The sequence below is a fragment of the Euwallacea similis genome, chromosome 35, assembly GCF_039881205.1.
Source record: "Euwallacea similis isolate ESF13 chromosome 35, ESF131.1, whole genome shotgun sequence".
Classification (NCBI taxonomy): Eukaryota; Metazoa; Arthropoda; class Insecta; order Coleoptera; family Curculionidae; genus Euwallacea; species Euwallacea similis.
Window position 1 is genome coordinate 1526329 of NC_089643.1, and position 15261 is coordinate 1541589.

Consider the following 15261-nt stretch of genomic DNA (forward strand, 5'->3'; position numbering starts at 1 on the left):
TTATTAAGAAAAAGAGGTCGCCCTTATCACGTTTTTCTAATCGGTCGACAGAGGGCGCGCCACCCACGAAAAACATCCGACGTTGCCGCGCTTCTCTGGAACTGGAAACCCGTTTTATCAATGAGAAAAACCACGATACTTAAAAAAATAAATTTGAATACGAGACTTAAAGGGTTCTACATCTGCCTCCGCATAAAAAGTGGTGGCGAATTCTTGGATGATCTAAGGGCCGAAACGCCCCTACCCCTCCCCTATATGTATTGTACCGTTTTAAAAATTGTACGCCCGTCGGGGTGTTTACAATTTTGTATAATTTTTAATTATCACTCCTGTAACTTAAAAATTTTCTGCTCGTCTTTGAGGTATTTTCTACTTACAATCGGCCTTTCTCCGATCTCCTGACTTTCCCAGACAATATATCAAATCTGGTAAGGCTCCCCCATTTCCTAAAGCAATAAAAAAAAACACGGAGGAAGTATCTAAGCAAAAGTCAAAGTTTAAATAACGTTATCCAACGAAGATCAAGGGAGCTTTTCTCAGGCTTTGCGCCTTGTTTGCTCAATACACTTTCCTTTGGAACCACCGAGCGGGTACCCACAATATTGGTACCTTTTGTTTGTTTGTGAGTCCGATACATATGCAAAGAAACGACCTCAGAATTGGAAAGGTCTCTGCATGGCAAATGAGCAACAGCGCGACCTTCGTCCCGACGACTAATTAATCGAATCAGTGGTACCACCGCTCGGTTCTTCACGGTCAAAGGTCCGATCGAGTGCTTCCTGCCCGTACTTTCCAGCATAAAAATAATGACAATACGAATACTTAAACACATCTAAGTGGGTCCGTCAATAGGGCATGTACAACTTTAAATTTAAAGTGGTACCGCCGCGTCGTGGCACCTGCCACCTGCGTGAATAAAACAAAAGACCGATTAGCGCGTGTGGTCTCCTGGATAATACTTTTACCGAAATTTTAATAATTCATTGCAAGGCGTTCATGGCATAAATAGGAAACATCGATTTTGCCTCGTAAGGCGGTACTTTTGATTGTTTCTTTTTTTGTAGGAAATTATGACGTTTCCGGTTTTAAAATGAATTATGTAGGTACCCTAAAGACAGAGAATGCATTGAAGGAAACACCTTCTCAATAGGAAGTCTTCGATTTGTAATTAAAGAATATAAGGAGCAAAAGCTTTCTTGTCGCAATGAGCATCTGGTTAAAGTGATACACCGTTCTTCCATGCTTTGGGTTTTGCCAAATAGCGGTCACCACTGCCATTACGTATAGCTGGAGAGAAAAAAGCGAAGGGGTAAGGCGCAAAAATATTTGGGGATACAATCCAAAGGAATCGGTAAGTATTAGTGATTAGATTTCCATCAGTTCCGTGGTTAAACCAGGTAAAACCTAGATATCGATGCAAGGAAGGTGGTTCCAGCAGAAAAAGAGACTATCGAAAAATACTTCAGGGCCATAACGATGATGCAGCCTACGGAAATTCGATTTGTCTTTACAATAATAGTAAACAAGAAGTTATTTAAGAACACCTGTGAAGATATGGGGAATTTTCTTTTTTTATTTTCGATTTTTTTGTTTTTCCGAAATTTTTAATTTTTTAGAAACTTTTCTAAATTTGTAAATTTATCATTCAAAAATTTAAGATGTATTAGATACGGTATTTGATCAGTTATTGAAAAGTTTTTGGGACGTATATACATAAAAATATCATCTTATAATTCGCGATGAAGTTACTTTACCCACGAATTTCTGAGTTGAAAGTACATTTTTTAAATTAACAGAAAACAGATACTTCCCTCTCATTTTGGAAATTTTCTGGAAAATATCTAAATTTTTGTCGTGCCGTTTACCGCTCTAATGAACAGATCTGGATCCTATCGACCTTGCATACCTCCATTGGCGTTCTGCAGCCTTAAAAATGCTATTTGAAGAACCTCCATTTCGAGGCTGTTTAAAAATCATGAACGTCAGTATTAAGCTTATCTCAAATCTCTTAAAGTTTGAAAAGTGGTGAACAAGCTTTTCTAAAATAGAAAATTTTTAAATATTAACAAAATGATCAAAAAATTAGAAAATATTGAAAAACTAAAAAATTTCAAAAGTTTAAGTTTAGAAATTGGCAAAATTTTCAATAGTTGTCAAATTTTCCGAAAATTGAAAAAAATACTAAACTCTATAGAATTTTTAATATTTGACAAAACTGACATTTTTAAAAATGGATAACTTTTGGAAATAATTAGGAGAAGTGCTGACAAAAAAGGTAATAAAATATTATAGTTAAAAAAAGGTTTCACATAGGGACAAAATATTCATGTGCTGTTAACTTAGGACCAAACTAGTTTCCATAGAAACCATCAATAATAACGCGACTAATGTATCGGATTCAACGTTTCCATGGAAATTTGCATGCAGTTAAAATTGACAGCACATTACTAATTTAGCCCATATACTGTTCTTACTTCAACTGTTGGCTAAACTTTAACCTGAAAAGCACTAACCTAAACTAACTTTCTAGTTAATTGTTATTAATAGAGATGTTTCTCACTAACTAGACATTGAATAAGAACTGGTTCCCAATTATATGTATATCACTATTTATTCACACATATAGCTTGATATACTTTAGTTAACGTAAACCATAAGACGCATCATCAAGATTTCATATTGAAAACTACTATGAGATCATTTAAATTTCATATCTAACCAGCTGTGGGATTTTACATAAGAGAAATAGAAAATAAAAAGTAGGTCGTAACTTGATCATATGCCGCAAAATGACGTTAAAATGAATTTTTGATAAAGGGGCCGAATGAGGTTATGTTGCTTCATTTACTTTTATCGACATACGTTCTTTTCTTCAACAAACTTCACAGCTCACTAGATATGAAATTTCAATGATCTCTCTGTATATTGATGTCAAAATTGACGGTCATGTCTTATGTCAACTTTCACTGTTTATTTTCCTTAAACGTTAATATTACATATCATGACTTATGTTAATGAAACTATAAGTCCAGCGGGGTTATTCAAATCAATGGAGACGGGATTTTTCTCTTTTAAGTGAAAACAGTCGAGAAGCACATCGAGGAGCGTTTTTCCTCGCCCCATTAACCTCCCATTGGCTGCGCCATAACAACCTCCGAAACAATCGAAAGTCGCGTCCTCGGCACGCCACTTAATCCCGAAAATCGCGGAATTTCAAAACTACAACCGCGAAAAGTGACACCGTTCCGAGGACATGCTTTTTTCGTTTCTAGGTAAAAGATACTAATTTTTCGTCACACGCTAGAGAAGATTTTCCTAAATAAATATTTCACCCTCGTCTCGGGGCACAGACGAGAAAAATGAGCTCAATTACCAGTGGATGTGAGTCGTTTTGACGATTGACAGATAAGACGCGGACAAGTGTGTCGTTGGCCCCCCGACGGGTGAGCGATGGGGCTGCGCCCCGTGGGAGCGACGGAGATCGATGGATTCTAACCGGAAAGCCGATCTCTAATTAATTTTCCTATCGGACGAGGGACTGCGCTGCCGTTTACCTGAGTGATGCCAGTGCTCGAGTTGTTTCGAGCTTTTTTTGACAAATTAATTAAAAATGCATCAACGCAAGTGCCCTTTTAAGGTGCCTGCCAAACTAACGCAGTTACTACAGGTGCTTAAAGAAACTCACATACACGTAAAAATAAGCAGTGAAGACGATGCCGGGTTTGAGCGTTTCCGCACCAGTGGTGTCCAGTCGGGGTTAAGACCCTCGACCGGAGCGGCGTCACTTCCGTTTCTCACGAGATTTCATCGCGGGCTCCGAATAATTATCTCCGCTTATTGCAACGAATTTACCTACTTAGATTCTCTCTCTTTTTGTGCGCCATAAATAGAAAACCTACGAAAACCAGGTGGGATCGGACAGTGGCGGTTTAAAATTCAAAAAGTTAAAAATTTGAAAATTTCAATACAAAAATATGATGAATGGTGCCCGAAGAAGTAAAACACCTCAAATTCGTTGAAAAAACCACTGTGCATATGGCAACCTTCTCAAGCACCTTTTCAACACATCCCCATCTAAAACTATGCACTTCTAAGATATTCGAACAGTGATGACCCAAGGTGTGGCCCCCATATACACGTTAATTTTGAAGAAGCACGAGCTGGGCCCGCCGCCACTCCGCGGCCCGCATATCAATTAAGCCCCCTCAAACCGGACCTGGGTATTAACGACGCAGGGTGGGGCCCCACAATGACGCGCCGATTATTTACGTCAAATTTCGTTTTTGGCTATGACCCAAAACAGGACCTCCCTAATTTGCGGTTGATTAAGTCATTTGAAACGACTGTTCATGTTTCGATATTAATCGGAACGTCTCATTATGGATAATTCTCGTTTTAGTCGCAAGACCTAAATAAGAACGCACTTCGAATTAAAGAAAATGCATTGCGGTCACCGTTAAAAATCGCCATTTTATCAAGATTATAGCAGTTTATTTGCGAGTCATTTTCAAGTTATTGGACTCTTGGTTCTTAGTGTAATTCTGCACTTATCGAAATAAATTAAAATAAGTAAGGGAAGTTAAAACTTAAGTTCCACATGATTTGATTAGTTAAGGCTAATGTTCAAGTTAAAGTGGCGTCTGGAGTAACAGAAAAACTGGGGCCCATGCAAAACCCCTTTGGCTCTAGCATATGGTACTGGTATTTTTAATTTTATTATTGCGGGAAAATTTAAGTGCATAATTTGCTTGCGTCGCTATACCGGGTGGCGCATTAACACTGGTTTCTCAGCTGGTTATACATAAAAAAAACTGGACAAATCACGATAACAGGAACATGAACATGAATTTCTGCGACCTAAATTTACATGGTCAAAGCGAACATTTCCATAACCGCATCGATTTCCTACATGAACTAAAATTCCGCGATTTTGACGACCCTCTTCCATCTTAAACAAATTTTTGGGTGAAATAAGTAACCAGATTATGTAAAAATTAATTGGAAAGCACTTCGAAACGACGCCGGCAGATTTCGTAACTTGGTGATGGCGGAAATGAAGAAGAGGAGCACCGTCACCCTTGAGGGAAAGTGAAACCGAGACGGTGAGCGTTTTGTCACTTTTTATTGACTAATTGCGCCAAAGTCACTGGACTGACGATCATCCGAGCGCAATTCGCCGGAACGTGCACGAAAGAAAATGATTTTCCCATGAAAACGTGGTTTCTTGCTTTCCACACAAAAATACATCCATTTCGCGCCACCTTCAGCCTGATCAAAGATATCTAGAGAAAAATCCGAGCTATATAACATTAGAGAAACTTTTTACGCTTGCCCAGAAGTAGCTACCATGAATATGAAGTAATAAAATTAAAAGATGGAAATTCGTGAGCAAATTTGTTTTGTAGCCTGGCACCGATTACAACTTGATTATTCCAGATGGCACAACATTACAACAGACACAGAATAAAGCAGATGATTCTAGAAATTGGACAAAATATGAGATTTGAAATGTGAGTTAAAGGGGGCGCGATCTTTGCGAGTTTTCCGGGCCGCGCACGAAACGTAAAAACGTAGAAACATTTCGTGCGCGCCCCGGAAAATAAATAAATAAAATAGAGGTTAAGACCGCGCGCCATTTTTAGTTTAAGTATGTTCTATTTATGTTTAAAATCTGGTCTATGTATTGAGAGAATCGATAGTATAAAAAATGAAGTGAAAGCGAACGAAAACTCGGTGCCACGTCATAAAATGCAAATTTCAGGTGGATGTGTATACATATCCTACATGTAGAATAATGGACGCGATAAGGATCTTTACGGAAACCGTAAAGCGGAACAGGACAGGACGCAAGTATTAAGTGGGTACGCAAAAGAAGAATTGGGTCGATCATAAAATTCATAAACGTAACAATGGAACAGCCACCGCAGAATGTGCGAATTATTCGAACACAATTGAATCATATGTGCATAACTGTGGTGATCGACACAGTTTTCATTAATTCTCGGGCCTTCCAAATTTTCCAAACAGTGACTTGTAATACAACCTGTGTTAATGAAACCCGCAAATCATTTTCAAATACGACGTCGAGAGTAATTTTTTCAAACTGAATAAAAGCTTTATAGATTATTTGTTTATTGATGTGTTTTACATATATTATTTATTCTACGGTTGGTTAAGTGGTTATTAAAATCTACATCATATTTTTCTTTGGATTTTAGCTAATTTTACCGTAAAAAAACCGTTGTGTATTAGCCAACTAATCATTCATTTTTGAAAAATTCATTGTGCAGTTCAACTTAGAAACTTCTAAACTAGCATTTTTATTTCATAGTTCGATAAGGCTTTTCATTCTTGAAAGATCCATTTATCATTTGTATCTTTTTTTTGAATGGCCACACAATTCTCCTGATATAATTCTAATTGATTTTTCTATTTGGGGAACGCTTCCCGATAGGTTGAACAAAGCAGTATGTCTTTGTAGCTGAGATGGTTAAGCCACAGTCCGAAAAGCTAGTGATCGCTAATTCAAATGTAGCCGAAAATGGTGAACTTTTCTTTTTTCGAGAGTAAATAAACACTCTTTAACATTATTTCCGTTAATGATTCGATGATTAAAAAAATTTCTGTATTTTCCATGTAAATAATTGGGACATAAAAAATGTATTATTTTTTTATTGCTTATTATTCCTAGCCCCCAGTTATCTGTACTCATAACTACGATATGATAGAGATGGAGCGCAAAAAAAAATCACAAGTTGGCTTCCGATAATGAAAATAATTTAATTCCTTACAAGCGGGTAACGGACGTACCTGAGGCACAACATCCAGGCGGCATTTGAGAAGTCAGAATGAGAGCCCCCGACTTCGCCGGTAGCAGTTCTAGTAGCTCGACCCGTGATAAAATCCGAAACAAAAGAAATCCGATACGATTATAGCCGGCGCGCGCCAAAATCGCCTGCTTTTGTTTTTTTCTGTTCTTCGCTTTTTTTGGTTTTGGTTTGGACGCGCGATGGTCTTTTATTAGATTCGATCAGTTGTACTGTTCTGACACGGAATTTTCATGTTTCTAGATGTCCATGTGATTTTGCATAACAATATGTTTGAGCTATCATGAAGTACCATATTTTTTGTAAAAAAAATAAAAACTATGTTATATTTCAAATGTCAATATGGAATTGTTGAAAATGGAAATGGGATAATAATAACGGGTGATCATTAAAGAAAAACCTCGCAGTAGGCGGTGAACCGTAAACGTAGGGTGTAGATAAAACAATTTGCTATTTACTATAAAACATCTGACATTGACATTGACTTATAATCGATGAATTTACTTACGACATGCCTCTAATATTTTAATAGCTACTTGAGTTTTTTAAATGATTACCGTGCATTACACGACGAACTATCAAATAGCCGCCTTGCCACATTTAAATATGATGCTATGATTTAAAAAACATGAAATTATAACTTTCAAATAATGTTTTATTATAAATGAAACTATAAAGTTCCATTTTGGGTGCGGTACTCTTCTCGGGTTCCACTATACGGATCGGCACGTGGTGCCTAAAATAAATCCCGTGACTCAATTAAAGCGACATGCGCCACTTTGTGATTTTTACGATTCTCGCTAGAAAGCAGCTAGTTCCAAAAAAAAAATACATGGAAAATTTCACTATGTTGGTGCAAGTTCATTTTACGAGCGAGTGAATAAACAACACTACGAAAGGCCCGCCGGTATTACTCCCGGACCGGACGTGACGTCACGGGTCAACGGAAGTCGGGGTCGGCGGGGTTGGGAACTAAGACTCGTTCGTTCGTTGTCCTCGGTCGTGTAATTTAGACCAACTTTTAAAGCTGTTTTAATAGCGATGGTACTGTGAGCCGTGTTGTCTAGAAACTCTACGAATTTAACATCCATAGTATAGAGGTACTGATAGTTCCATGGGGTACCACCTACTTTCTGTTTTTTTCTTTTGGTTATTTTTGCAACAACATAACTTGGCCCCATTTTCTGCATAAATACATAAACTTATTGCTGTGCGATGAAAGATATTTTCTCACCAGTAACGCAATTAATACGGTACCGCCAACTAAATACCAAACATCGGCCGCTGTTTTTATTTATTAACTTACAAGCACGCTCACCCCCCCGATGCAGATTTTTCTTTTAATTCCATCGCAACAATATTAAAAACCCGAAACAGTTAACTTTTAAATATGTGTGAACTTTCAACTAATTGCGGATTAAAATGGAGTTCCTTCCTTTTTACGTGAACAGTTACTAGACACTGATGAAGAAAAATGCTTAATATAAGTACGATCAGGAGACCACCCGCACCAACTATCAAACCTGGCAACATGGCTACCGTCACTTGTTTTACATTTCCACGTGTCAGAACGGGATCCAATAGACAAACTGCAGATGGTGCAGATGGTCTTGGTACGACCTTGCGTTCTACGAAACAAAAGAAGGATCCCACAGTTAAAAAAAAAGCTCTCATGGAAGTGCGGAAATTTTATCTCAATTATGGTGTTCAAGGAGAGGTTGAACCCCGGCAGAACCCCCTTCTACCCTCCTCTCTCTTCAATTAGATCTAGATGAGGATTTCTTTTTAATTGGCGTATAATTTTCTAGGTCGACCGACCTTTCTACCTCTCGCCGAAGTCCGGGTTTCGTGTCCAAGCGGCTTTATTTGCTCATGCTTTGGTTTCATTAGTTATTTGCTGCTGATTTATTGGGTTTTTGATTCAAAACGGTGGGAAAAATGAAAGCAGGAAACAACAGAATGCAGGTGATACCCATGTACCACTGTCATACAGGAAATCAAATCATATTTGAATCTTGAAAAGTGTTAATTTTATACGAACGGACTTATTAATAAATAAAAAAGAAATAAAATAGAAAGTAGTGAAGAAGAAAGTGCTACCCTCAAAAGAAAACTTGTAATGACTTCGTAATTTTGTATAAACATCATATGTATATTACACATATAGGGAAAATCTTTAATTATATGTGTAAATTGAAAGATAAGGAATGTAAAAATTTCCGACTTTCTAAAAGATTTTATTTCATGGCTCCTCCCTTTTGCTCTGGATGTGAAAATGTCATCTAATCTAAGGTATTTTGTTATATCTAGTTTGATTAGGAGAGACGTGGCACCATAAAGTGGTCACCAAGGTTGCCAGATTTGAATCTCTTAGATTTCTTTTAGATGTTATATTTTGAACAGTGTACAAAAATAAATATATTTCTGTCGAAGCACACTCTAATAATTATTGTCTAAAATGACTAACATGTACTATTATATGGTGCTCTACAGTCCCTCAAAATGTTTTTGCTGGACATTAGGTCTCATTATACTGCAGGCTAAATGGTCCTTCGTCCTCTCTGTCTTTAAGAGCTTCGACAAAAACTGATTTATTTTAATCCCGAAAAACCAGTCTATAAACATTTTTACGCAAAAAAAATGTTTCTTGATGCAGCCTATATAAAAAAGTATGCGTCAGAGGAGTCGCTTAGAGCGCTAAGATCTAAAAACCCATGTAATAAAATAATTATAATTAAAAAAAAAACACGTATTTTCTCAGAATTTTTAAATTGTTATGCATTTGCCTAAGTAACGTAAAGATTTCTTCTTTTTGGAAAGATATTTGTTAACGAATTGGTATATAGATAGTACCCATCATTTTCCCACCCGAACCAAAACCCCGCGCGATAAATTAACCTGTCCCCAAAGCGAAGAAAATCAGAAAAGTGGCGGTACCCGGACCGACGCGCGCACCTCCTCAGGTAGCCCCAGGTGAATCGAGGTGGTACCCAACCAGACCGCGATAGTAGTACCTGGAGCAGCGTCGTCATCGCACCTTTCCACTAATTGCACGTATGGTTCATCGCGTCGATCGTTTTCCGACGGACTTGAAACATCCTCAGTACCAGGTGGTACCACGAGTGCGCGATTTGAATTCAGGGGTTGTTTCTAACGGTGACTCGACATTGCCCCCCGAGGCGGTTCCGGAAGCATACTCAATTGCGAAGCCCCGAGGTGATTTTTCAGTGATGGTGCGGTGTTATTGGTGAGGGTTGTGGTACCATCGGGGTAGACTGGCAGTAAACGATGGCGTCAGATGAAGATTGCGGCTCCTATGCAAATTACCAGTGAGTAATTCACTTTCTTGGGAAGACAAAACTTTAAAGGGGTAAAAAGAGTGGTATCGGGAAGAAGTACTGACAACGTTGAGGTACTTCATACATAATGCAGTTGCCGCGCTCCAAAATAGTCTGAGTTGTAGGAAATTTTTTTAACGCTGTTATAGGAAAATTTTGTTTGTGTAGTAGCACCAAAAACTGTACTAAACTCCAACAAGAAGAAAGAGCCATCGTATGCTGGTAGTACTTAATCTAATCAAAATAGCCCTCAAGTTCCCTATCAAACAGATTAAACTATCGTACGTTTTTGCAAACTTTTTGTTTTCAATGAATTATGAAGGTGGTACCCCATGCGTGATCCAGCAGTGGCCTATTAATAAATTATAAATTACCCATATTTTCGACGGAAACTGGGTGCCAAACACCGAGTCGAAGTAAGATTAGAATGTTTGCTTTTCTGTTATAATATTAATTTCGATCCGTCTCACTCGCTCTTATCAAATCACTTTCGAGTGGCTGGCTTTATCGGGAACCTTGTCTAAGTCTGATAACTGGGCCTTAAGCAAACAAACCAACATTTCGCCCGGTGATGAACATCGTGATCATGATGCGACGATGTGTGTCTTAAATTCACGATGGAATTTTATTTTCCATGCCATTTTTCTGTCAAGAGTCTAATTTTCATGGTGATTATTGGAATGGTAAAAGAAGAACAAGGCAACTCGCATTTGAAAAAAAGTTATGTGAATCTTGATGCTCTTGTAGACAGTTTTTGAAATTAAAAATATGTAGTCTGATGTCAATATGTGAGAAAAAATAGTTAATGAGAGCAAGGAAAAACTTAAAACTGTGATTTTCGGAAATAATAAATTATAAGTAAATTCTGAAAGATTTTCCAGTTTTTCTATTGCATTTCAACTGTCAGTAGAATGGCGTTTTCAAAATTTCTCTAGGCCTTCGAGTTTTCGAAAGCAATCACTACGGAACTTATTTTATTTGGGACGCCCTGTATAAAGCTATCGAACGTGAGAAAATAGTGGTTGATCCACTTGGTTGCCATTTTGTATGCAAAACTGACATTTCGATCATTACTTTCAACTTGAACTTTAATTTCAAAAAACTATAAAATAAATTGATTAACACCTCAATGCAATTAGTAGCAATGTTAATTAGTATTAAGCAGTATTGACAGTTTTTAGCAGTAGACTAAAAAAATGAATCTAATTTCTCTCTAAGTGTAACTGAAACGAATAAATATACCTATGCCATACCTTAGTACATCCGATAGAAAAGGTTCTCCATCGGGTATGATAGCTTTCATTATATACTCTTTGGTATTATATATCGAATTCTCCCGATGGAAGCTCTACACGAAAAATTATAACGGATAAATAAAAATACCTACGCCAATGCATTTGGTGCGGTTATTGAAGAAGCGACAGAAGTATCTTGATTAAAAAGAACCTTCCTTACAAAAAAGAGGTAATACTATGAAAGACGGTGTCAAACTTTAAATTTGGATAATTGAAGAATATATAACTAAGAAATGAAAATGTCTCCATGCCAATGACTTTCGTGAGAATCTCGAAGAGCGCATGGAAGAAATATGGGCAAAAAATTTTCCCAAAAAAAAAATCCTCTTTAACTGCGTACGCGTGTTCGAGCATTTAAAGGCAAATTAAATTATTTATTAAGCTAGGTCAAGGTGCTGATGGGTGGGTGTTACAAAGGAATGGCAATCAAATGCCACGACTGGGAACAATACCCTGTATAATACACGTCCACGCTGAACGCCGATAAATCGTGATCTGTATTAGTAAGAGTTATTGGGAACAAACCGCCACAAATTCCTCTCATCTTGTAATATCGACTATTCCGCAGGAAAAGACCCACTAATGTGAGAGGATTTATGGGAAAGCGGGAGCGTTGGTTGCATAAGCAAATGCATACGTGCAAGCAGCTAATTATCCGAGATTTATACGTTTTGCATTTTTAATTAAATAAATAAACGGTCATCCCCGACCACGACGACGATCCTTTCGCGAAAGACTTGGCAAAATTTCCACACCTGTCCGTTTCGAAACAATTTATCGCGGCACGATCGGAGAGTTTTCGTACTCCCTAAGTCACTCCAGCAACTCTAAAGGAACGTTCTATAGGTTAGTTCGGATTAAGCGTAATTATTGAAATTAATTCTAGATCGGACAGAAGCGTGCGCGATGGAAATCCGAGAAAGTAAAATCTGCGGCAGAAAATAAGCGGCTTATTGAAGAAATCGTAACTGCCCTTGGAGTGACACCGCGTCAGAGACTTCTACGTCGATCTGCGGTGCAAACTTTTCGCTTTGAAACATCGAAAGTTTCAAAGTATTTCTGAAACAAACAGAGGCATGCGAGCCGGGGGTATAGGCAAGTCCGAAAATGAGCAACATTCGGCGAATCGCAGCCGCCCTTGCAGTGAACGAATTATATTGAAAGCGCCTCTGCACAGACCGAAATCTCTCTTCTATCATAAAAAATCATATTGATTTGTACAACGCTGTTAATTTATAAACTAATGCCGGTACGTTTAATTAAATAATATTTTGTGGCGATAATCTATAAAGCACGCGGTTTGGATTGTTGCTGTTTGTGTATTAGTTATAGTGCGGTGTTGCCACATGCGTCTAATTGTCTTTGATTGAGGTAACCTGCGCTGACCCAAATAAATGAGCAAACAATTGATTTTTTTTAGCGTCATTTCGCGCAGCTATTGCTAAATTCGAACTTAAGCTCCCATCAACCTCAAATGTACCCCCCGGCCTTGGTTTGAGGTTCAAGGTAATTGTGCGATGGGACTAAACATCGGCACCAATAAATTAGCGGATAAATGCGAAACTTGGCATCGCAGCATGTTTTTTTAAATCGGCTAATTTCTAGTTTTAACCTTCACTATTCGCATAAATTAATCGCGATAAGATCGATTTTATGTACAGCTATATCCTTTTCCTAGACAACCGACCGGCCGCAGTGGGTGATAAACTTATTTTTTTCTGTCGTATACTGGACGACTTTAGCTTCCACTATTTTTCCCTTGACATTTTCGTCAGGTAGGTATAGATTTTTGGAGACGTGGACACACCTATTTGTACACATAAAATTATGTTGTACTACCTTACACGAAATACCGCTTCACGACTACATTTTTTTTTTTTTCGAAAATTTTTCATGACACCCGAGGTTTTTCTTGCATGTCTCTCGAACGTCTCGAAGTTGCCCAGTGACGCATTTAGAGATAAGTACGTATCAGCCAAAAACAATGATGTGGACAATTGATGTGGTCCTCGACTCGGAATTTTCCAAAATAATTTGCCCTATTTAGGATTTTTTTGGTCCTGGTTATTACCTTAAAACTGCGTTCGGTATATCATTGCTTTTTACTTAACTTTACGGTACTCAGGATTAGTACCATTGGCGTATCGCCTTACACACGGAAAAGCTAAAAAAATCCCAGTAAATTTGAAAAACCCGATCCACGAAACCTGGGACACCCCGACTGGGAAACCCCTGTAAACCAAAAAACCGGGTTAATTAGGGTTAATTCAGATTAGTTTGAGTCACTGACTTATATACATATGTCCTACTTTTACTGGAATAAGACATATATTTTGCATATTGACTGAATTGAAGGATAAATATCTTTTATTTAATTTTTTGTTGTTATTGCTGGTTGTTACTTGAAAATTGTGTTATGTGTGCCCTATTTTCACCAATTTTCAATATATTTATTTAAATTAGAATCAATGACGTCAGTTTCTTTTAATTTTGTTTGAATTCTGGTAACGGAATTCAGCACAAATATCAACAGTTGGTTGCATAATTGTTCACTCCGCTGAACATAGCCAATAATCGTTGGATTTAACATTTTCTATTGAGAAACTAGAACAAAATAGTATATTATAGGATGCGCGTATAATGAAGGGTATTATCGCTGAGGGAGATTTTTTTATCTGTTTCACTACTTTACCTCTTTCAGCATATCAATAATTTTTTTAAAACCTGTAAAAAGCAGTGATGTAGGTTTGTTTCTTTGTTTTTCAAGTTGTACAATTTTAAGCGATAAATGACAACTTTAGCTTTAATTTTTTTAACCCCTTTGGTACGATCCTGATTTTAAATAATTCAACTATTTCCTTCTTTTGTTTTTTAAACCTTATCTCAAAAATAATAACGGATTTGAGGATCGAGCACCGAGCTGCCCGGTTTTATGTTTCACGATGGATTTCTGTGAATTTGCAGTTTCATAAGATCTTTAGCAAGTTTTTTGCAACTTCCATTGGAACATTTTCAAAACTTTATGAATTTTTTCAGATTTCGATAAATTTCTTAAAATTATCAACAGAATTTTTTAGGATTATTCTGAGATGTTTGTACAAATCTTTGCAGGTTTAAAAAAATACTTATTGAGAGATTTTTAAGGATTTTTTACCTGCATGAGTTATACAGTATGTCCCCAAATGGAATTGCCAAAAGGAGAAAATTTCTTCTCTTTCATTTTTCGAACAAAATGTATTCTTCATGAAAGTTTTTGATTGTTCTAAAACAGTCAAATCAGTTCTCAACGTTTCAATTTTCCTTTGCGTTACAGGTAAATGTCGAAAAATTAGGTCCATTTACTTGAAAGTTTTTCCAAGCCTCAAAAAATTAATTCTCGTTTCCATGGCAACCGCAATTAAAACTTATATTTATTAAGTTTTTATTGCAATAATTCAATAAAAAAGAGAAACTACAAATAAAAATTTCACTCAAAAAAATATGGTTCAATTATACCATGATAAGAAATTGCACACCTTACATTCACTTTAGCCGAATATTACCCATTATGAGCGATTGGGAAATACTAGATTGTGGGGGTTCCAGTACCTTATACGCCGAGATGAAACCGTACCATGGGGGAGAACGTGGCTTTATTGAATAATAGAATGTCTAGATAAAATTATTGGTTATTCGTGGTTGAAACGCCCATCCACAAGTAGAAATCCACACATTTTGTTTGATCTCCTAGCTCTAAAACGTGATTAAAAATTGATTTAAAGGAATTAATTTTCAATTGTTTCAATATTTCTTGAATATACG

General features: G+C 37.1%; 2 protein-coding genes across 2 annotated transcripts in view; one reads left to right on the top strand and one right to left on the bottom strand.

Annotated features, from left to right (window-relative positions):
• Window positions 1-15261, bottom strand: part of LOC136418563 (homologous-pairing protein 2 homolog) — a 62873-nt gene that overhangs the window by 31534 nt on the left and 16078 nt on the right. The window lies entirely within an intron of this gene.
• Window positions 9818-15261, top strand: part of Sox15 (Sox box protein 15) — a 37042-nt gene continuing 31598 nt past the window's right edge. Inside the window, exon 1 of the mRNA XM_066404660.1 lies at window positions 9818-10156. Coding sequence (XP_066260757.1) covers window positions 10116-10156 — 41 coding nt within the window. The 5' untranslated portion in view covers window positions 9818-10115. The remainder of the gene's footprint in view (window positions 10157-15261) is intronic.